The sequence below is a fragment of the Zingiber officinale genome, chromosome 5B (genome assembly GCF_018446385.1).
Source record: "Zingiber officinale cultivar Zhangliang chromosome 5B, Zo_v1.1, whole genome shotgun sequence".
NCBI lineage: Eukaryota > Viridiplantae > Streptophyta > Magnoliopsida > Zingiberales > Zingiberaceae > Zingiber > Zingiber officinale.
In genome coordinates this window covers 126,217,290-126,241,860 of record NC_055995.1, presented here as the reverse complement: position 1 = coordinate 126,241,860, position 24,571 = coordinate 126,217,290, and the positions used below count along the sequence as shown (strand labels likewise).

General features: G+C 37.1%; 1 protein-coding gene and 1 pseudogene across 3 annotated transcripts in view; both read left to right on the top strand.

Moving 5' to 3' along the window:
• The first annotated feature begins 445 nt into the window (after nt 1-445).
• LOC121988007 lies at nt 446-627 on the top strand (annotated as a pseudogene).
• A 2,684-nt stretch (nt 628-3,311) lies between these two features.
• Nucleotides 3,312-24,571, top strand: part of LOC121985851 (calmodulin-binding transcription activator 4-like) — a 58,809-nt gene continuing 37,549 nt past the window's right edge. The window contains exons 1-5 of one of the 3 annotated variants that reach the window (XM_042539534.1): nt 3,312-3,505; nt 3,585-3,654; nt 15,156-15,281; nt 15,374-15,489; nt 22,400-22,488. In XM_042539534.1, coding sequence (XP_042395468.1) covers nt 3,642-3,654; nt 15,156-15,281; nt 15,374-15,489; nt 22,400-22,488 — 344 coding nt within the window. In that variant the 5' untranslated portion in view covers nt 3,312-3,505; nt 3,585-3,641. Of the gene's footprint in view, nt 3,655-15,153; nt 15,282-15,373; nt 15,490-22,399; nt 22,489-24,571 lie in introns of those variants that run through there. The other 2 variants (XM_042539535.1, XM_042539537.1) reach the window with 2 other exon arrangements.

Sequence of the window (24,571 nt, the reverse complement as noted above, 5' to 3'; positions counted from 1 at the left end):
GAGTTTAAGTTTTTTTATAAGAATTTTAGCTTTTTAATAATTAATTTTAGTGAATCCTAAAATTAAATTAAATTAATATTGTTTTTTTCTTTTGATACTGAGATAAATATAAGATTTATTAATACTTTTTATTAGCTATTTTTTATATAAAAAATATACATTATTATGATTATCTTTAGTTTCACATTTTAAAAAGCGGCTCCCCTAGAACAGATCCTACGAATATAGAGAGAAGTAAATGCAGGTATACAACTGAAAGCGCATAGCCGGGACGTTAACCCCAGACAATGATACCGCGAGGATTGAACCCTGGACCTCTTGGTCACGAAACCATGCGCCTCCAGCTGTGCTACGCCCTAGGAACTTAGTTTCATATCTTAAGATTGATAATACCGTGAGCGAAAAAATTTTCTATAAATATCTTGAGTTGGTGAAATTAAAAAGTATATCTTTTTCGATCTTTTGGCTAAGATCAAGTATAGTAGTTGTTCTTATTAATTTAATATCTAATCTAAAAAATTAAATTAATTTTTTTTTATAAGGGAGAGTATGTTATAGTAACTTGTTGCTTAGGTTCTTAAGCATCGCTCTTATATTACACTACTATATATACTTGACACATCCTTATCAAATTTAATTTATATGTCTATCATACTCATTTATGTATAGTTATACATTATATTACATATGCAATATGTGCGTGCGATAACTAGTCTTAATTAAAATTTGTTAGATTTTCTCATTCTCAAGGTGAAAGCTAATTTTAAAAATCATTTTGCTTTTAATGATTTTTTTTAACCATTATGAACCTTCAAATACCCTAGGTATAAATGATTTAATAAACTAAATTTCAAAATAAAATCTTTAATTCTTCAAACAATTTTATTCCTCTTTATCAAATTATTATTTTTATTTTATCATATATATATTATAGCAGTTACAAAATAATAACTATCACAACTATAAATAGTAAATTACTAATGGTATAATTATAGTAGTTATGAAACTGTAATTGTTATAATCTATTTAGTAATTATGATTTGGTAGCTACTACAATATTGATTTATGATCATTTATGTGAAAAATATAGATAAGATAATAATAGGAACGATATTGAAAGATAATTGTATTATTTTATATGGGATGAAGGTTTTTTGATAAAAATTAATATAGGACGTCTCACGATTAAAACTAACATATATTTTTAAAAATGGCATTTTGATTTTATATTTTCCAATACTTTTAGTGAAACAAATAATTATATCAATATTTTAAATTAATTTTAATTATAAAGGATCTTTTTGATAAATCGTTAAACATTCGATGTAATCATGAAAATTTGTTTCTATTTTGAAAATGAAATATAAATCATTCAATAATTTACTAAATCTTAAGCCACATATACTCAAATTATAGGATTTATTTTTAAAATTATCGAATCGTTTGAACAAGAGGCGATTGCGAAATTGCAACCGAGCATAATTGTGAAAATTGCGAGAGTTGATTATGAAATGACGTTGGATGGATGCATCTGACAGTTGAATCTCAAGTTAATCCATTGCAAAGATAAGATTGGACCGAATTTTATGACTTAGTATATGAGTGGTCCCTATTAGATGGAGAAAGATAGATAAGAGGAGACAGATTATTTTAAAATAATTAATATGTGAATTGATAATTTAAAATTGGAGGGCGTCATTCAATTATTTGGAAAATTTTACATAATGATTTGGTACTTTCTGTAAATTAATTAGGGACAAAGTCGAAAGAGGTTCGTTTTTGAATAATATATTATTTTATTGTTTTTAATAAAAAAATATCCCATCTAAATAAGCAGTTATGATTTCATAAATACTATAACTAAATTATTATACAGTTGTAAGATTTATATTTATGGTTGTTATAACGTAAAAAAAAATTGACTAAAATTGTTCAAAGATTCTAAAAAAAATTTAAATGATATTTTTTAAATTAAAAGCTGGTCGTTATGGGTTCTACCTTATAATGAACTATAGATTTTTAAATAAATTTTGATTTGATATATCATATGCCTTATGATTCAACTCAAGTTAAAAGTTATGACTTTTTAAAATTTAAAGTTTAGAATTCTAGCGGTTATGAAATTGTACCTGTAATGTTTAATCCTAAATTTTGAGAGACATTAACTTTTGATTCGGATTGAATAACAGATGTATAATATCTAATTATGTCCGAAGGCGCGAATCTGGAAAGCCGAAGAGGCGACATTTCCGCTGACGGGATGAAAACCTCGCTCTTTTCTACAAAATAAAAATCAAAATCAGGGAAGGGGTTCCTGACGTTAGCCCTCCGACATTTAAGTTAGAAACAAAAAAAGAAAATAGTGAAAGTATTAGGGACAAAGATCTATATTGCCTTTCTTCGTACTTGACATACTCTTTTATACCTTTCTCGGTGGCTCTCTATCTTCCCTGACTTAATGATATTAATTACGGAAGACATCTTTATCTTGACTGTTTCTTATTTAATGATAGATGGAGTGCTCTTTATTATCTTTTTCTTCCCCTATTAATTACTTGTCTTTTCCTCTTTTATTATTGTATCGGTTCATTAGGTGTATAATGCCAATATATACGCTATCTTTGTCTTGACTGCTTCTTATTTAATGATAGATGGAGTATTTTTTTTATCTTCATCTTCCCCTATTAATTACCTGTCTTTTCCTCTTTTATTATTATATTGGTTCATTAGGTGTATAATGCCAATGATATACGCTCGGTTCGGGCTTCTGGCCCGCTCAGCTTATTTTTTTACTACCGTGGTTGACCAGTTACTGGTTCACTCAGATGCCCGACTGGATAATGATCCTTCCGATCGGCCTGTCCGGCTCGAGCTTCTGGCCCGCTCAACTTGCTCTTTTGCCGCCCCTGGTTGACTAGTCATTGATTCACTCAGATGAACCACTTCCCGCTCGAGCGCGGCCGAGACTTAAGCCCTAACGTGGACCGTCTTGATTTTAATTTATGATGTGATAATTAATTTATGCCAGGTAATAAAAAAATATCATTTAAATTATTATTGGCGGCTCAGATCAATTTGTCTTAACAAAATTAATATTATAATAATTATAAAATTATAATTGCTATCCGTCCAATTTAAACGGGAGATCAGAAAACAATGAGAATAGTATTAAATAACATAGTTGTGTCGTATGTCATCTAATAGAGGGGTGGCCGGGTGGGGACCGGCCATGAGCGTTCACAACAAATATTTGGTAATTTATAAAAGATTCAGGGAGGAAAATATAAAGCAAAAGGTAACGGACTCAGAAAGGGAAAGGAAGTAGTTTCTCTAGAGTAGAGCTAGAGTAGAGCAGAGCATAACGTCATGGCAGCGAGCGTTGGTCGGTGTTCTTGCTGATCTCGCCCTGGCCGTCTTCTTGGTGGCTTCCTCTTTCCTCCTTCAACTCCATGTGCTAAACGTGTGGATCAGAGAGCGCGGCGGCAGATGCCATGCCTATTTTTTTGTAATACTCGGTTTCCTTTCTCTGTACCTGGACTGGAAGATTCCGCTTTTGACCGTACCTCTTCCGGTGTCTTCCCTAGGGCTTGAGCTACTTCGATCCTATTTTTGCTCGAGGAGCCGCCGCGCGGAGGTTCGATATGATGCAGCAAGGTATGTTCGACTTAGGCTTTCGATCCCCTTTTCTTGTAATTTTTTTTTCTTTTCTCTCCATTTTTTGTACAATGATTCTTCTGAAGAAAAAAGGGTTTTTTTGTTTTTTTTTGTTTTTTGGCGGAGTGATCTCGTACAGAATTCGCTTTTTGTTGGGATAAAAAGAGAGTCTGTATAGGTTGATGTGGATGATAACGGTGAAGGAAAGAAAAAGAAAAGTTATATACTTTATGGAATATTCTTGATATGCCTCGTGTTCGTCTCCTTTCATTAACTTTTTTGAATCTACGTGACAATTCCCTTTGATAAGACAGCAGTGTCTGTCTATATACTTCTCTCTTTATGCCGCTAAACATAAACACAGTCACAGTAGAAAATAATGGAACTAAAATCAAGCACTACTAATAGAAGTGCACAGAGCTTCTTGGTTGAACCGTTCAACCAAGAAGCTAATATTGTGATTCGTAATTTATATTTTTATATGTATAAAAGCCATTAGCAAAAAGTAGCAAAAATATCAAAATTCTGATAAAATGTGTTCAAAATTTAGAAAACTTATATGTAATAAAATAAATTTAAACGTTTCCTAATTTAGTACTATATGTGTTATTCAAACTTAACTCTGATTGATTAAAAAGCAATTATACAATTATTAATAGAAAATATAGAATTTAAACTTAAATGTGATTAATTAAAAATGAAGTGAGATATTAATGAGAAAAATTAGGCATCATGAGGTGTTAATCCCTTTTTTGCAGGATCAAATGGGGCAACTTCCTTTTTATTGTATTCTATTTGTTCATCAGTTCTCAGTATTTATATTCAATTTAAGCTTACTTCCAAATCATATTGGAGATTGTTGAGATCGCGCAACAACAATAGTGAATAACCCATAAAGGAGAAACCAAAGAAGAAGAAGAAGAATCGAGAGAGGAGAGAAAACAAAGAGAAGTTTTACCTTTCGGCGATGTACCTACTCCACAAGAACTCTCTATTAGAATTAGGTGTAAGGTTACAATGATCCTATATATAGCCCAAGCAGTATATCGTATTTTAGACCTAGAATACCAAGTAATACCATAAATTTCAATCAACTCGGCACCTCCAGCACAGGGCATGATCAAGCTGTGCCCCTAGGCATGCCCGTGCCACGCGTGTGCCCATTCCCTCATACCCAGACACGGCCAGGCCATGTCCGGTGGCACTCCTGTGGCTGGTCGCACGGCTAGGTCGTGCTCGACAACATAGCCGTGTGATGATATCTTTTGGGCCGTCACGTCTCTCAGAAGTTGACATGCACGCCATGTCGTCGGGCACAACCATGTTAGATTCTGAGCATGAGTCACCTCTTCAACAATCTCTATTTTGACTAATATCCACCCCTTCAGATAAATTCGACTATTCGAGAAGAACTCCACCTGGAATGCGAGTTCGAGTTGTCTCCCTCTAGCAACTAGAGAAATGGATCAAGTTCAAGCAATGCTTGAATTTCTTTGCAATAATGGGCTTTGTCAATATATCTGCAACGTTTTCAGAATTATGGACCTTCTCAAGTAGTATCTCATTGGAAGATATCAACTCTTTAATCTTGTAAAACCTCATATCAATATGCTTGTTCCTTACATGATACACATGATTCTTTGCCAAATAGATAGCACTCTGGCTATCACAATCACCTTAATTACACCTTGTTGAACACTCAATTCTCTTCCTAATCCTGTAAGCCACAACGCTTCCTTGGTTGCTTCAGTTATTGCCTTGTACTTTGACTCAATAGTAGACAATACAATTATAAGTTGAATTATAGACTTCAAACAAATAGGTCCTTCTGCTACAGTAACACACATACTTGTAGTAGACCTTATGTCATCCATATCCCTTGCATAGTCCTTATCCACATATCCTGTAATTGAAGGATTACTCTGTTGTCTGCTGAACACGATGCCATAATTTGTAGTATTCTTCAAATACATGAAAATTCACTTGACTGCATCCTGACCATGATTTGAAAGAAACTTACTCACCGTACTAATCATATACACCAAATCAGATCTTGTGCAAACCATGACATACATCAAACAACTAACTGCACTGACACGGGGAACCTTTGACATGTCTTGGATCTCTTTATCCGTCCTTGGGCACTATACATGAGATATTTTGAGATGATGTGCCAAAGGTGTACCTACAAATTTCACATTTCCCATGTTGAATGTGTCCAACACCTTCTTGAGATAGCTATAATCTCTCAGAGACATTGTCTTTGTGTATCTTCATCCTAAGAATCTTCTTGACCGCACTCAAATCCTTCACGTCAAATTCTTTACTCAGTAGATTCTTTAACTTGTTGACCTCAGTCATACTTAACATATCATCAACATAAAGCAACAAGAAAATAAGTGAATCGTCGTCAAGACACTTCACATAAATGCAACAGTCATACTTACATCTTCTGTACCCGTTTTCAAACATATAGGAGTCAAAATGCTTGTACCACTGCCTTGGAGATTACTTTTGGCCCATAAAGTGATTTTTTCAATTTTCAGACTAAGTGCTCCAGCCCGGGCATGACTAAAACCTTGTGGTTGTGATATGTAAATCTGCTCCTCTAAATCACTATGAAGAAACGCTATCTTCACATCCATTTGGTCTAATTGCAAGTCATGATGTGCTACCAAAACCAACACCGCCCCGATAGATGTATGTCTGACCACCAGAGAAAATATCTCATCATGGTCAATCCCTTCCTATGTGAGTAACTCTTTGCTACTAGCCGAGTCCTGAACTTCTCCTCGTCCTTTTATACCCACTTGCATCCTATAGCCCTTTTCCCTTCAAGAAATTCCACCCGATTCCATGTTTGATTCTTATACAAAGATTCTAGCTCCTCCACCATAGCACTCATATACTTGTCCTTCTCTGAGTTGTGTACTGCCTCCTGAAAAGTAGTAGGTGTTGGAACCCCAAGGTTGTTTTGATGTGATCAAACAAGTTAAGTTAGGTCCTGTTGGTTTTGATCCCTATGTCTAAGTGTGCAGGAGCTTAGGAGCACAGGAAGTCGAGCGGAAGATGCGGCTAGCGAGAAGGATGACACTGGTGAGAGCCGATGGGCTCGGTGCATCTGAGGGACGAGGTGCCGCGGAAGAATACACTGGTGAACAAGAAGAACGTACACGACGTTCGAGGGACGAGAAGCCGGATTGGAAGTCCGCTCAAGGAGAAGGCCGAAATTGAGTTCGGGTGAGCCTTATTTCGGTTAGCCGAAATCACCCAAGTGAGCGGAGTCGGAGTGTAAGATCTGGACCGAGGTGAACAACACTGGAGCAGAAGGCCCGGACCGCAAAAGTCAATGGGGTTGACTTTGAGGGTCTGGGCGCTCGGAACGCTTCCGGGCGCTCGGAACTCAACTTTTATCATCATCGACGTCAACGTTGACCGTTGCGTCGGGGATAAAAATCTATCCCACTCCAGGTGCCTGGAACCTTCCAGGCGCCCCGACCAAGGCTATAAATACAACCTTGGTCCAGAAGCTTGAAAACAACAAGCATTCCTGCAAACAACACTTGTACACGCTTTAGTTTCCTTTTAGCTTCTCATTTTCTGTGCTTCATTGTTGTAACGAGGCTTCTCCGCCCGAAGGAGATCTTTAGTGCGCGTTCACTTCCTTGGATTAACAACCTCCCCGGTTGTAACCAAGTAAATCCTCCGAGCCTTAGTCTTTCAGTTTATTTCTTATTTTATTTAATGCAAGTGTTCCTTTAAAGTCCGAGAAGGGTTCGTTTTTGTTTGTATTTGTGCAGGAGCTATTCAACCCCCTCTTTTAGCCGACCAACGGGTCCCAACAGTAGGATCTCCGCTACTAGTGATAAGTGCATAAGGAACCAAGTCCTCAAAACCATACCTAGTAGGTGATTTGATTGTATGTTTAGTCCTCTTTGTGGCTATAGTCAAATGCTCCATGTACTTTGAGCTAGCTTCATCAAGATCATGGGTTTTTGGCTCCATCTGCATAACATTCTTCTCTTTGCTATAGTTTTTTGGTATTTATTTCTCTTCTTCTTGAGTACATTGTAACATGACTCTTTCATCACAACCTTAGTCATCTTAGGATCCCAAAGCTTGAAGCCTTTCGCTCCTTTTTGATAACCCAAAAAAATTCACTGCATCCTGGTTTGATCAATCCTCACTAGAAGCGTGCATGTAGGCCGAACATTCAAACATTCTCATACTAAAGTAATCAACCGGATTTCCCATCCATACCTCCTTTGATGATTTATCATTTAGTGTTGCCCTCGGTGATCGATTGATCAAGAAACACACCATGTTTACTGCCTCTGTCCAGAAGTTCTTTGTAAGCCTTGCACCAAAGAATTTAAGCGGATTGGGTTGGAATTTTATTCGTCATGGGCCGATCCGCTTAGGCCGGCGACCCGCGCGGGTCGGCCCGCGATGGGCTTGGGTTGGCCGCGGGTTGAAAAACACATGTAGGCTAAGTTTTATGTCAATTTATTATCTTTCTTTGTTATAATTTTGAAATAAAAATAATACTTTTTATCAAATATGTGTACTCGTTTGTATCCATTTATATTTAAAATATCTATTTTTGGATATATTTGATTGATGAAATCTTTCTGAAGTAAAAAGTTGAAGATATGAATTTTTTTTAAAATTTTTTATGGGCCCGCGGGTTGGCCCGTCTAATCCGCAACCTGCCTTAGATTGGGTTGGGTTGGAGATTTTCCAACCCACCAAGATGACTGGCCAATTCGCTCCGCCCCATCAAATGGCTGGCTCTCCATGGACTGACCCGCCTTGCCACAACCCGTGTGGCAACTCTACTTGCATTTAGTATGAGACATCGAACTCTCTTGATTATTGTCTTGTTCATCCATTCCGCTACATAGTTTGTTGAGATGTCCTGCGAACTGTGAAGTGTCTCTTGATATCATGCTGCTCATAAAATTCCTGGAACTTTGAATTTGTGTACTCAGTACCATTGCCTAATCTTAAACATTTGAGTTTCCTTCTAGTCTAATTCTCTGCTTCAGTTTTCCACATCTTAAACTTGCTGGCTTGTGACACATGAAGTACACCCAGACTTTCCGTGAGTAATTGTCGATGAAACTCACAAAATACACATGTCCTCCATGTGATGCTACATTGGTCGATCTCGAGAGATCCGTATGAACATAGTTCAGAATACCCTCCATCTTGTGTGTGGTTATCTTGAATTACACTCTGCTTTATCAATAACATAATACTTGCAAAAGTTGAGTTTGCAAGCATTGCCACCCTTCAATAAGCCTCTTTTATAAAGCTTCAGCATCCCACGCTCACTCATATGACCTAGCCGCATAGGTATTTTATTATCTGATTCAGATTCTATAGTGGTAGCTTCACCGACAACTATAGCACCTAGCAATCTGTAGACGTTTCTTACTAGTTTCTGTCCTTTCATCATCGTCAAAGAATCTTTACTAATTTCATTACTCCGTTCGTAGATTTGTAACAACTGCTGTCATCCAATGTGCCCAATGAAAGCATGTTCTTCCTCAAATCTAGTATATATCTAACATCACCCAACGTTCTGACCACACCATTAAACATCTTGATTCTGACATTCCCTATTCCAATCACTCTACAACATTCATTGTTACCTATTAGAATAGAAAAAGAATTCATCAACCTGTAAGTGTCAAATCAATTCTTGTTAGGCGTCATATGATAAGAATATGTTGAATTCAGGATCCAAGAATCTGTCAATTGCTCTGAACTTGATGAAACAGAAACTATCACCATCTTCGCTCTCTGAATTTTCTTCCTTCACTATGTTTGCCGACTTCGATGAACCATCTTTATTCCCTGCATTTGCTTTCTTTCTCTCTGGACAATCTCTCTTGATGCAACCCTTTACTTCACACTTTTAGCACATGATCTCCTTTCTCGATTTAGATCCGGCTTTATTATCGTTGCTCTACCCATATCGAGTCTTGCCTACCGCGTTGCTAGTTACCTCACCACAAAACCTTCACTGAGATGTCTCATCACTAGCTTTCTTCTGCTGATGAAATCCCAACAGAGCACTTGTGACTTCCTCTAACTTGAGAGTTTCCTTTCCCCACATCAGAGTCGTAACCAGATTCTCATACGTTGGAGTTGACGGAAGAGAAATCAACAACATCAGCGCCTTGTCTTCATCTTCGATCTTCATATCAACCCGTTTCAGATCACTTACAATTTGATTGAAAGCGTTGATGTGTCAACTCAGATTTGTGCCCTCTGACATCTTAAGCCCAAACAATTTCTATTTAAGATAAAGTTGGTTCGTTAATGATTTCGACAGGTGTCGACTTTCCAATTTCTATCAAACTACCACCGGTGATTCCTCGTACATAACGTGATACATCATGTCATCCGTTAGACAAAGCTTGATTGTTGTCACTGTCTTCGCCTGTAGTTCCTTCCAATCTAACCTTTCCATCACTTCTGGTTTCTTTTTGCCTAGTTCCTTCATTGTTTCTCGTTGCACTAGTAGATATTTAACCCTTCTTTGCCACAATCTGAGAAGAGATCCCAGACATGATGTCTTGGCTCTAATACTAGTTGTTGAGATCGTGCCGCAAAAATAGCAAAGAACCACAAGGAGAAACTGAAGAAGAAGGAGCGAGAGAGAAGAGAAGACGAAGAGAAGTTTTACCGTGGTTCAGTGATATTCCTATTCCACAAAACGGCCAAGAACTCTCTATTAGAATTAGGTTTAGAGTTTCAATGATCCTATATATACAACCCAAGCAATACATGGTATTTTAGACATAAAATGCCAAGTAATACCATAAACCCTGATCAACTCAGCGCCTCTAGCACACGACATGGCCTAGTCGTGCCCTTGGGCACGCCCATGCCATAGGCGTGCCCGTTCGCTCAGATCCAGACACGATTAGGTTGTGTCCGGTGGCATGCTCGTGCCACAGGCATGCTAATTTTCCCAGACTCGGATTGTTGGGCATACAATCAAAGTCTCACATTGAAAATAATGGAAAAAATCATGGGTTTATAAGATGGAAGATATCTCCATTAGAATGAGACTTTTTGGGTAAAGCCCAAAAACAAATTTATGAGGGCTTAGGCCCAAAGTGGATATCATACCATTGTAAGATATGTGAATTCTTTTTTCCTAACAAGTGGTATCAAAGCCAGGTTCAAATCAAGCCATGTGGGTGGAATGATGGCCTTCAACGAAGGAGGTGGGGCTCCTAGAGGAGTGAACTCAAAGCGAAAAGTCCAAGCAGGTCAAATGTGACCGGATGCTTGGTGAAAATCTTAAGGGAGTGAACCTTAGGTGGTGATAGAGGAGAGGAGTGACCTTGATGACCGGATGCATGAGGGGAGGCTTAGAGCATGCCATTAGTGACTAGATGCTTGAGAGGACACTCGGAGTATGCCAAGGGTGATCGGATACTTGAGGGGAGGCCCGAACCATAAGAATAATGGTAATCCTTTGTTTGAAGGGAGGACTGCTGGGATTACAATCAAAGTCTCATATTAGAAATACATATAAAAGATCATGAATTTATAAGATAGAAAATATTTCCATTGGTATGAGGTATTTGGGGTAGAGTCCAAAAACAAATCCATGAGGATTTAGGCCCAAAGTGGATAATATTATATCATTATGGAGATATGTGAATTCTTTTAGTCCTAACACCAGACACAACCATGCCATGTCCAGTGGCACGACCATGCGACCATGCCATGCTTGGCAACCGGCTGTGTGATGATGTCTTTCGGCGCGACATCCCGACTCTTAGAAGCTGACATGCCCTAGCTTTGTCGTCGAGCACGACTGTCAGATTCTGAGCATATGAGCCACCTCTTCGACTGAGTCTGGTTCAAGTTTAACTGATTGGATCAGCTAGTCCAACCCGATTCTTTTGCTTAAAAAAACTACTAGTAAATGATGCGAGAGGTCTTAACCTCCATCACATTAGTGCCTAGATGTGACATAAAATAGCAAAGAGTTTTTGCATTGTTGTGGGTCATTGTGGATAAAAAAATTTGGTGTATGGTTTATAGGATTAAGATGTCAACTTAGAATGTAAGAACACTTTTTGAGAAAAATAAGTATTGGTATATGCAATGATAAGGAGAAAAGTAAACTTCTAAGTTTATTGGAAAGGATAAAAGGCTAAAGTAATAGTTAGAATATAGGCTTTAAAATATGATGAACCAGAGAAGTTAGATATAAAAATTGAAAAGGTATTTTCAAAACAAAAATAACAAGACTAAGATTGTCAAAGTGAAGAGGATTGAAAGTAAAATTATTGTACTAAAGTTCTATTTGTGGAAATGAGACAACAAATGTTATAAATGCTTATGTTCCTTGAGTATGATTGAAATCAAAATAGAATCATTCTTATATACATATGGCTCAAATTTATACTTGTAAAACATGTGGGAAGTGCGTATAGGAGAATATAAAACAATATATGGAGCCTTCAAATTTTGTGAGAGAAATGAAGATAAGACTCGGGAACATTTGATCTCTTTTAAAAGTGACAAAACCTTAGCGATTAGATTTTTCCACCTGCTAGGAAGCTTGACCAAATTACATGAAAAGTTTGTAAGGTGTCACATATGGTATGCTCCACTAGTCAATATTTGTCTAACAGCATGAAAGAAACTAGCCGAGTGACACACAACATAAATCGAGGCACAAAGGAAGGTGCAAGGCTTTATACAATTGTAACATCCGACTCCAGCTACATGAGATTTCATGGGTGAAACGAAAGGGCAAGATTTTGTGATATTCTTCTTCTCCAGTAGCTAAGACTTCATGTGAAGCGAGACACAACACCTCCTAGCTTACATCTAACATCAACAACAGCAAGCGAGATGCAAGGCGACACACAGAACTCTCGTGACTACCTCTAAGACCAACAATGATGGCAAACCTCCTCCTCTGTATAGGCCACAACCTTCTCTTCTTCTTCTTTTGCTAAAATGCTAGTGCTGGTAGGTCTTGGCAACTTCTACATCTGTAATGGCATATCTCAATTTTGCATTGCGACTCCTTCCTTTTCCTCCTCAATGCCTCTGACACACACACCGGCATGCTTGGCACGTATCATATTCTTGTTGTCTAGCAAAATGCTCAGCTTAGAATGAAATCTTAAACCTTATTTAGTATGAATAGAATAATAGATTTGTTAATAATGTTAGATCTAGCACATTTAAAGAAGTTGTACTAAAGTGATATTTCTACTATATTTGGAAAAAATTAGGAACAAAAGTAATTTGTTAGCTAAGTTATTCAATAATATTTGACATTTAGGTAGATGATTGAACAATAATGGAAAATTCTCAATAATAACTTATAAGAATAAACGTGAATATTAGAGAGATTAAGATGGTAAACATTTTTGAAATCAATTTGGTTTTATGTTCACTAATTTAACTATAAAGGATATTTCTTTTAGTAAGACAACTAAAGTAGAAATATAGAGAAAGGAATATGATTTGCACATTTTTTTTGTTTGACTTTGAAAAAGTTTCAGTCTGTAGACAATCATTTTGATGGATTTCGGAGGAGAAATAAATATTCAACTTTCACTGTAATATAATTATTACTTTTTGAACTACTAAGAGTGTAAGAATCATGTTTTTGTAATTGTAGATTTGCATCAAGCACCAGAGTGGATCTTTTATCTTTTTATTAAAAAAGATAAACCAACTTAGTTTTGTTATTTGCATATAAATTTGTTCTAATTAATGGGTGCAGATACACTAAACTCGAAGCTTGAATTGTGGTATAATTGTGTTTGCTTTGATTTTTCCCAGTTTTTTCGTTTCTTTTTTCAAAGAAAAGGAGATAACAAATGCCTATTTTATTTTCTTTTAGCTTTCCAGATTTTTGGATTTAAGGGAAAAGAAAATCTGAAAAGTTTTAAGGCATCAAACACAGATGTATTTCCAATAATATGAAAATAAGGGAATAGCTACGATTGATAAAAATAAAATTACTATAATAGAGTTTTTGATATGTTAGGTCCGTTATTCTACAATGAAACAATATTGATGATGGTATACTTAATAGTAAAAAGAACGAATGGCTTAAATGAAACTAAACATCTAGAGTATTTTATGAACACATAAAAAAAACTTCTATAAGACTATTGATACAATCTGCCATATTTTAAAAATCATAGTGATGAACAATTAGAAACTAACACTTCCAAAAATTTAATGCACTCTAGATGAGAATACTAAGATGGATTAATGAAATTATTAGAAGGATTTAAAATTAAATACTAATACCAAAGGAGAAGTAGGTGTAATTTCAACATAGATGATAAAATGAAATAGAATGACCTACACTAGCATGAACATGCTCATCATGATTAATCAAGCTGTACTGTTCTGACTAGAGTTAAAGGTGCAAGCGGTGGAGGAATACCAAGGAATACTTTAGTCAACAAAGTTGCAAGAAATTTAAGATATTCAAATATTACAAATATATTCAATAGAAAATAAGATCTATGTAGCTGACTCCAAATACTTGGGGATAATTATTATGATGAATATTGATGTGTGATAATTAGCACCAACTCAGCCACATATCCTATTAAAGGTATAAAGTAAGTGAAGAAAAACAACCTATGGCTACCTTAGCCATGTGAAGATAAGGGTATAATCATATGTTCTCAACAGTTGTATTGGTAATGGTCATCAGAGTCAAATACACCTCCCGATGCGTAAAATAGAATAAATAGTAAAAATTGACCTCTTTAATTCATCTGCTTTGATTTAACTCCTGAGCTTTTCAAAATCCCACCACACATGTAAAACCTGTCAACCTCCACCTTGGGCTAAAACTTGGTGTTGACCTACTTCAGCTTCCATATACATCAGACAATTTGGTAGGAAGCAATTCCTTACTGTGCCATCTCCAAGAGGAAGTTAGTTCGTGCCACTGCATATTAGTGACTGACGTCACAACTCACTTGACCTCAGTAGTAGTTCACCAATGGGCAACTTTTTTGCCTTCATAGGTAGTAGGAAATTCTCAGATCCAACCTACATCCTGGTTGATTCATGTGCACAATTATAGGGAATCCACTTCAGAGCTTCCTCCATGTTGGAATTTCAACCAGTTTTCCAGCTTAGCAAGAATTTTTGCCAAGAGTTGTTCTTGCTTCTACCCAAACCAAAATTGGGTAGGCCCCAACATCTGATTGAGTTTGACTAGATTAGGCATATCTCTGAGAATATGCATCTATGGATATACTTTCTGATTCTTCTTTTATTTTTCTTTATGCTGTTAATAGATATACTTTCTGATCCTTCTTTTGTCTTTCTTTGCCATTGTCATGGTCAAAGTGTGACTCAACACTTTTAATTTTTCATGCCTTAGATTGCTCTCTATCTTATGTGCATATGATGTCTGTCTCTTTATTGAAATGCATGAACTACTTTAACCTAATTTTTCTCATTTGTGTTTGCAGGGTTTGATATAACTAAGTTGTTTCAAGAAGCTCAAATACGATGGTTGAAGCCTGTAGAAGTTCTGTATATCCTGCAGAATCATGAGAAATTAAAGATAACAGAGAGGCCCCCTCAAAAGCCACATAGTAATTAAACACTACTAAATTGTGCTTAATTAGGATTTGCATTATTCTATGTTTAAGGTTGGTCTGATTGATTTTATGAATTTTCTTGATAGGTGGTTCTTTATTCCTTTTCAACCGTAGGGTGCTTCGCTATTTTCGTAATGATGGACACTTGTGGCGGAAAAAGACAAATGGCAATACAGTAGGTGAGGGGCATGAGCGTCTTAAGGTATAGAAAAACAAGGGTCATATTTTTAGATAATGCTTTGGATGCTGGATGATTTTTTCCAGAGCTGTTATTTTTTCTTCTCTCCTCTTTCTTGAGGTTTGTATGCTTTGCCTGGTTAAAATATTTACTTTATTGCTTTCAATAATTATCCGTGAAATGACAAATCAATATATACTTTGCTTGTTGTATGATTCTTGTCTGCAAAAAAACCTTTTTCTATCATTTTATTAGATAACACTTCTGAACTCGGTGTTTCCAAAGCTGTTATTTTTTCTTCTTACTCTATCTTGAGGTTTGAATACTTTGCCTGTTAAAACATTTTCTTTATTGTTTTCAGTATTTTCTCTTGATGGCTAATCATGCAACACGAAAGGCTTCTTCAATGCAAACTGAGTGACCATAGATACAAGTTATGGAAAGGTGTAGGTTTTCACGTTGCGGAAACAAACCTGCATCAATATCAGAAACTACAACAGAAGCAAGACAGAGAACAACAGAACCTTCTGCAGACGCTAGCTTCTGTAGTGCAACCTTCTGCAGGACGAAACGAACCAAAACTTAAGAACACTCGAACAATCTTTGAGCAAATGCTTTTTTTCTGGATTTTCGATAGATAGTTTTTAGAAACCATTACATCACGAACCTTAAATAGACAAAACAAAAAGAAATGAAAAGACAACAAGACAAATGAAAGGACACCATTAACTTTAGACCATTAAAACTCATTTAATCTCCATTATCTTCAGCATTTATTCTCTATTGTCATCAGCCTTAAACCAACACCAACAAACTCCTCCTTGGATCAAGCACTGATAGACACTCCAATCTTCTCTCGAAGCCATACAAATCTGCGCTGGTGAAAAGACTTGGTGAAGATATCGGCTAACTGATCTTCTGTAGTACAGTAGATCAATTCTACTTCTCCCATCTGCTGTACTTCTCTAAGATAATAATACTTCACATTAAAGTGTTTTGTTTTACCATGAAAAACTGGATTCTTTGAGATCGCCAGTGCAGCTTGGTTATCAACAGAAACTTTCGTTTCCTTCTCCATTATGTAACTCATATCATTCAGAAGCTTCCTCAACCAAATAGCTTGATTCACAGCACTTGTTGGCGCAACAAACTCAGCTTCTACAGTCGATTGAGCTACAATTTCTTGTTTCTTCGAACACCATGAGAAACAAGCTGATCTTAATGAAAAACAATACCCCGAAGTACTCTTCATATCATCTACAGAACCTGCCCAATCACTATCAGAAAATCCATAGAGCTTAAACTTGTTGGACCTTCTGTACCTCATTCCATAGGAACTCGTCCCCTTAAGATATCTAAGTACCCTCTTTGCTGCTATCATGTGCGCTTCACTAGCACAATGCATAAATCTTGAAAGTATACTTACTGGAAAAAGGATATCCGACCGAGTTGCTGTCAAGTACATCAGACATCCGACTAAACTTCTATAGAATGCATTGTCTGCAGGTGCAGAACTATCACTTTTGCTCAGTTTATCCTTCTGTGCCATAGGAGTTGCTACACTCTTGCACTCCTCCATCCGGAATATCTTTAGAATCTCTCTCACATACTTCTTCTGACAAATAAAGATCTCTCCTGGAATTTGATTCACCTCCATGCCAAGAAAAAATGTCATCTCTTCCAAATCTGTCATCTCAAATATCTGCATTAGACTTTGCTTCATCTTCTGTATGAGCTTCTGATCATTTCCTGTAACCAAAAGATCATCTACATACAAGGAAATAATAATTACACTCAGATCAACCTTCCTAACATACAGAGTATGCTCACTTCGACTTCTTTCAAACCCCAACTCAGTAAAATAATCATCAATCTTACTATACCAAGCTCTAGGAGCTTGCTTTAAGCCATACAGAGCCTTCTTCAACCTGTACACCTTTTGTTCAGGCTCTGCAACACAAAACCCTTCTGGCTGCTCAACATAAATCTCCTTCTGCAGAATACCATTAAGAAATGCAGATTTTACATCAAGTTGGAATACCTTCCATTCCTTTTCAGCTGCAATTGCTAGTATCATCCTGATTGTATCTAGTCTCGCCACAGGAGCAAAGGTCTCTGAATAATCTACTCCCCAAACTTGAGAGTAGCCCTTCACAACAAGCCTAGCTTTTTGCTTGTTCACAGAACCATCCGGGTTTAGCTTCGTTCTGTAAACCCATTTTACTCCAATGACCTTTCTGTCATGTGGTCTATCCACAAGTTCCCAAGTTTCATTCTTTTCAAACATAGCTAGCTCCTCCTGCATTGCAGCTAGCCACCTTCTGTCTTCCTTTGCATCCTCAAAACTAGCAGGTTCCATTACTGCAACATTACATCTTTCATAAACATCAGTTAATGATCTCGTACCTCTTATTGGTGTATCATCAACATTTTGTTCAGAACTGAGTTGCTGCTCAATGTTCTGTCCCTTAGCATTCTGCTCCTCAGAATTTCGTTCCACCAAAACAGGTATCTCTGGTCCCTTAGCATTCTGCTCTTCAGAATTCCGTTCCACCAAAACAGGCATCTCTGGTCCCTCAGCATTCTTCTCCTCAGAATTCCGTTCCACCAAAACAGGCATCTCTGACATATGCTCAGAGACTGATTCTCTGCTCGACCAGATCCACTTTTCTTCTTTAAAGAACTTAACATCTCTGCTCATAATTACCTTTCCATTCTGCGGCTGATAAATTCCATAAGCCTTTGATTGCATACTATAACCAATGAAGATCCCAACTTCTGCCTTCTGGTCCAACTTATCTCTTCTCACAGAAGGAATATTTGTATAACACACACATCCAAACACCTTTAGATTCTTCATGATTGGTTTGACCCCATACCAAGCCTCATGAGGTGTCTTCATGCTTATTGACTTTGTTGGAAGTTTGTTCCGCAGAAACACTGCAGTATTCACAGCTTCTGCCCAAAACTTTTTTGGCATATCCTTCTCTTGCATTATGCATCTTGCCATCTCCATGATGCTTCTGTTCTTTCTCTCACTCACATCATTTTGTTGTGGGGAATAAGGTACAGTAAATTGATGCTGCACTCCAGATTCTTCACAAATGGACCTGAAACTAGCAGAAGTATACTCTGTCCCATTGTCAGATCTCACAATCTGTATGGATCTACCACACTCATTTTCAACTTGCTTCTTAAACTTCTCAAATGTCTCTGCAACCTCAGACTTAGCCTTCAAGAAGTAAATCCAACACATCTTAGAGAAATCATCTATAAAAATGATAAAATACTTACAACCATTTAATGAAACCTCCGACATAGGTCCACAAACATCTGTGTGAATAAGCTGTAGCTTCTCGCTGGCTCTCCAGCTCAAACTCTCAAAAGGAAGCCTCGTCTGCTTTCCAAGCACACACGTTCTACAGTCAGATGTATCCTTCTGCTGTAGAATTGGAAATTCAACTGCCATATCATTCTTCTACAGAAACTCTATGCCCTTGCTGTGGAAATGCTCCAGCCTTCTGTGCCAAAGTTCTGCTTCGTTATCTTGGGTCGCCATAGCTTGCTGACCTTGTGACACGGGATCAAAGGAGAAGCTCTTGTTTTTCATCTGAATCTTGAGTATCTCCTTCCCAGAAGAATCTGCTATCAAACAGAATCCTTCTTCGAACATCACCTTGCACCCCTTCTGCACGAGTTGACCAACACTCAAAAGATTTTGATTAATCTTAGGTACATACAATACATCACTTATCAACTTTCTACCTTTTAGACCATCAACGTCTACATCTCCTCTTCCTTCAACATCGATGTAATCACCATTTCCGATCTTCACTTTAGCACAGAAACTTCGATCTAAATTTGCAAATGACTTCTCATCATATGACATGTGGTGGGTACATCCGCTATCCACCAATCAACTTCTACGAGTCACACCTGTAGCAAAACAAGATGCTGTAAACATCAACTCTACCTCATTATTTGCAGCACCTTCTATAGCATCTTGTCGAGAATCTTTCTCCTGACAAAACCTTGCAATATGACCAAACTTATGACAATTATTGCACTTCACGTCTGGCCTCCTCCAACACTTGTAATGTGGATGATTTGTGCCTCCACAATGTTTGCAAGAATCAAACCTTTCTCTCTGATAAGCAGAACCACTCTCAGAAGGATGCCTCTATTCAGCATGACCTTTGTTACTGCTTGAACCGTCTGCATTCCCTTTCTGTTGGTTCCAAGACTTCTTTTCTCTTCCAGAAGCTCTCATCTGAGACCTTGCTGGTAAGGCTCCTTCCATGGCGTCTACGGGAACTTCCCTTCTCATCAACCTTCTTTGTTCTTGAGCTTCTAATGCACTCAACAACTCCGCCAACCTTATATCGGACAGATCCTTGGTGTTCTCCGGAGAGGCAATCGTAGCTTCAAACCTTTCTGGCAATGACACTAAAATCTTCTGCACGATCCGGTCGTCCTTCATATCTGTGCCCAGAACTCTGATTCTGTTAGCCAGATTGATCAATCTATCTGAAAAATCCTTCACAGCCTCATTCTCCTTCATTTGTTGTCTCTCGAACTCCCGCATCAAATTCAAAGCCTTCATACCTCTTATCTTCTCATCACCTTCGTACTCAATCTTCAGAAAATTCCAAATATCCTTCGTGGTTGGAAACTTCATGATCCTGTTGAATATAAAAGGTGACACTACAACATAAAGGCACGACTTCGCCTTTGCCTTCCTTGTGATACTTGTGAAACCGTATTTGATTGATTGTAGGATTGTCGGGGAGTGGGGTCACTTCATAATCATCCTTCACTGCTTCCCACAAGTCACTACCCTCCATGAAAGTGCTCATCTTCACCGCCCACGCTTGATAGTTCTCCCCATCAAACACAGGAGGTGTCGTAGAAGAAAAACCGCTTCCGCTTGCTTCCATCTCCTTCTGTAGGATAGAAACAACCTTCCAAAAACTTCACAAGACTTCCACAGCTCCCGAAAGATCACTAAGTGCTCTGATACCACTTGTAGGTTTTCACGATGCGGAAACAAACCTACATAAATATCAGAAACTACAACAGAAGCAAGACAAAGAACAACAAAACCTTCTGCAGACGCTAGCTTCTGTAGCGCAACCTTTTGCAGGACGAAACGAACCAAAACTTAAGAACACTTGAACAATCTTTGAGCAAATGTTTTTTTTCTGGATTTTTGATAGATAGTTTTTAGAAACCATTACATCACGAACCTTAAATAGACAAAACAAAAAGAAATGAAAAGACAACAAAACAAATGAAAGGACACCATTAACTCTAGACCATTAAAACTCATTTAATCTCCATTATCTTCAGCATTTATTCTCCATTGTCATCAGCCTTGAACCAACACCAACAAAAGGCCTCTCCATTTTTTGGGTTTAGGCATGCTTTGGCCTTGTACTCCCTTAGTCCATTGAATTAATCTATCCTTTTTTTATTTTTTAATATTTTGGATTGCTTTACTAGCTATATGACTTGTTTGGAAGTCATCTTTCTACCATTAACATAGATACTGGAATATCTTAGATCTTGAATTTTTTTTACTATAGTTCCTGAATATTAGGAAATAATATTGATGTCTATATTCTATCTGGCTAGGTTTCTCTTCACTAATGTTTTAGTAGTCTACTTAATCTTATATTACGTAAAAATTACCTATAGACATCCTAAACTATCCCGGATGTACATGAAGAGTATTGATGTGGGATTTTTTCGATCCATTGCATACGTCTGTCAGCTTATTGCTATTCATTGTTTGATTAGTTTATGCTGTAGAAGAATCCTATACTCTATAAATCCAAGGACTTCTAGTTTCCTCTTGGGCATCTTAACCATGCTGTTTGCTCCACAGAAGCAAGTTACAAAGGAATTGTAAACGACAGTGGAAAATTGGTCGGATTGCTTTCCCTATCTAGTATATATAGACTCAGTTAGCAATCTATTGGTTGATTATCACTGATAAATGATATGACAATTTCTTGGTTTGTACTTTCTTCTTAATAAAGTGACAACTAATTTGTATATCATAAGTACCTCTACCTGTATATAATATTTATCATTGTAATATTACACTTTAGTCCTGTGTGATGTTTACAACTAGGTCCCTAATTGTAATTAATAATGTTTTAAAAAGTGACATCTTTCTTCAACCTGCCTTTTTGCTACAATAACTTTACCAGTGCTATCCAGGAAGTCAGCATTGAACTACTTAGGTGTCACAGGATGAGGAATGTGTGACTGAGAGGCTAGTTCTCAACAACAATAGAAGCAAGAAGAGTTACCTACTTCTGCATCTGTGACAAATGGTTGTAAAATTTTATCTGAAATACTGATCACAGAATATTTATCAGGCTAAGACTGCAATACGATATATAGAAAAGCAGACAGAAGATTGAGTCTTGATTATTCTTTATCTATGGGACCCCTGTAGAAGATAAAGTGGGTACGTAACGATTGATTTCAAGCCAGGTATATGTAAATTTAGGTCTCTGGTAAGGGCCTCAGAATATTGGAAAAAGAACACGAGTCTGATTGATAATTGCCAAATCTTCCATAATGTTGGCGTCAAATGGTTTAGGGTCTAAAACCCCAAATGGTGCTATTGAGCATATCTGGGAACCCATACCATCTCTGTTTGTCTTCCTCTACCATTAGCATAGAACAAAACAAACAATTATATTTTTATTATCAGAGTCAAGTTGTCAGTTTTCTTCCCTTTTTTACATTACAGCTTCAAGAGAAGTTCTGATTTTATTATAACTATAATAGTTTATTTATCGATAGAACTATTGCTTTATCACGTTTTCGCTAATTCATCATTTTGTAAGTCCTAACTGTCCCCATAAAACTGGGACTTAAAAGTATTTATGATGATGCCTATATGTCCTCTCATTAACAGGTTGGAAATTCTGAAGTATTAAACTGTTATTATGCTCGTGGACAGGAAAATTCTAATTTCCAAAGGAGGAGTTATTGGATGCTTCATCCGTAAGCTTTAATCATTAAATATTTCTTGATAGTTTATTTGCTGAAACATAATTCCCTTATTCTGATTTACATGCAAACTCATTGTGATAGTCTATTCTTTTACTCATGAGGCATCTATTGAAAAATAAATTGGCATACAATTTAGCCATTTGACCTTTTTCAATTTTTTGCCCATACCATGATTTGTCTGTTGCTTTAAGATCAAACTATTTTGCATCCTCATTCTTGTGTGCATTTGGTTGAATTCAACTAGGTTACATATGTTGGAATTTAACAAGTTTTACCATTTTGGTAATTATCAATTATAAACCTTATTTTGAATTTATGAGATAATTTGTATTTTCAACATAATAGTTTAAGCTTAGGAGTTACCATATCAATGCATTTTCAGTTGAATTAAAGAGGAATTCAGATATTGAGTGAGAACAGTTTTAAAAGGTGAGATTTTTTGTAGCAAATACGAGGGCATTTTCATAAGTCTATGGCCTAGAAGATCAATTATGACTATTTTTAATATGTCCCATATAGTTATTGGAATGTACATTTTTTAAATATCAATTCATGCTACATGGATTTGGTGTGGAGCAGTCTACCTGCCAATCGGTATTTAGACCATCCAGTAGTGGCACAGCTCAAATGGACCTTCATGGCCATTGGTATAGCTTAAACCCATGTCGACTGCGTGATGATCTCTTCAGCGCATGCAAAGCTGGAAGCATCAATGTAGGAAGAACACAAACTACCAAAATCACTTTAATATTATCAAATGCAATTACTGATTCACACTATGAGAAAACCTTTAGGGATTCACCAGCAGAAGTGGTTTCTTTATCAAATGCTAATTAGGTGCTGTAGGAGGAAGAAATCGTGCCTTCATTGTTGCACAACTTTCCTCGCTCTCTCACTCAGGTGCTACTGGAAATGAGGAACAACTTTCAAAATAACGTAAACTAATGCTTCTTACACTCATTGAAAAACAGAGAAGTGTTGCTCAATCCCTGCATGAAAGGGCAAAGAAGTGGGGGTTGCTTCTTGGGAGAATTTTGTTGCTGCTTGAGAGTATTGGGATTTTTTTTTTTAATTTTGTGGAAGGGTTGTCTGGTGTTGGTTCACAAGCAATGGTGGCTGCCATATGTAGGCAGTGTGGTGGCAACAAGCAAGGGCAGCAATGGTGATGGGAACAACAGCAGAAGGTGTTTGTGAGACCATTAGAATGATGGGGAACGAGCGGTGCTTGGGTGGTAGTATGTTGACAGCAACATTGATTGTGATTGGTGCTGCTTCTGGGGGAGAAATTACCAGGAGTGGGAGTAAATTGTGAGGGGATTTGAGAAGTAGGGAATGAGGCATGGGGGATGTTAAGAAGAGAAACCCGTGTCTTAGATATCACGGAGTTATTGTCTTATATAGAGGAGAATATACAACATAATTACAATAATACCCCTAGTTATGTTACAATATTCCAACACTCCTGCTTGAGGAGAATATAGATCATCTGCACCAAGCTTGTTACATATGTAGTGAATTCGGAGACTTCTCAGTGACTTAGTGAATATATCTACTAACCGATCATGTGAGTTGACAAAACTAGTAGATATTTCTCCCGATATGACCTTCTCTCTAACGAAGGGACAGTCAACTTCAATATGCTTTGTCCTCTCATGAAAAACTGGGTTTGAGGCAATTTGTTTGGTGGCTTGGTTGTCACATATAAGTGACATTTGTGTAACCTCCCCAAACCTGAGTTCCTGAAGTAACCGTTTTAGCCATATAAGCTCTTGACTAGTTATGACCATAGCTCGATACTCTGCCTCTGCACTGGATCTTGCCACAACATTTTGTTTTTTGCTTTTCCAAGAAACAAGTTTACCTCCGACAAATATACAAAACCTAGAAGTGGACTTTCTATCAGTAGGAGATCCTGCCCAATCTGCATCAGAGTATCCTACGACTCGAGTATGTCCTTTGTCTACATACAAAAGACCCTTCATGGTGCGCCTCTGATATATCGAATAATGCGAGTCACAACATCCCAATGTTCTTTGCATGGAAAGTTGAGAAACCGGCTTATTACACTTATCGC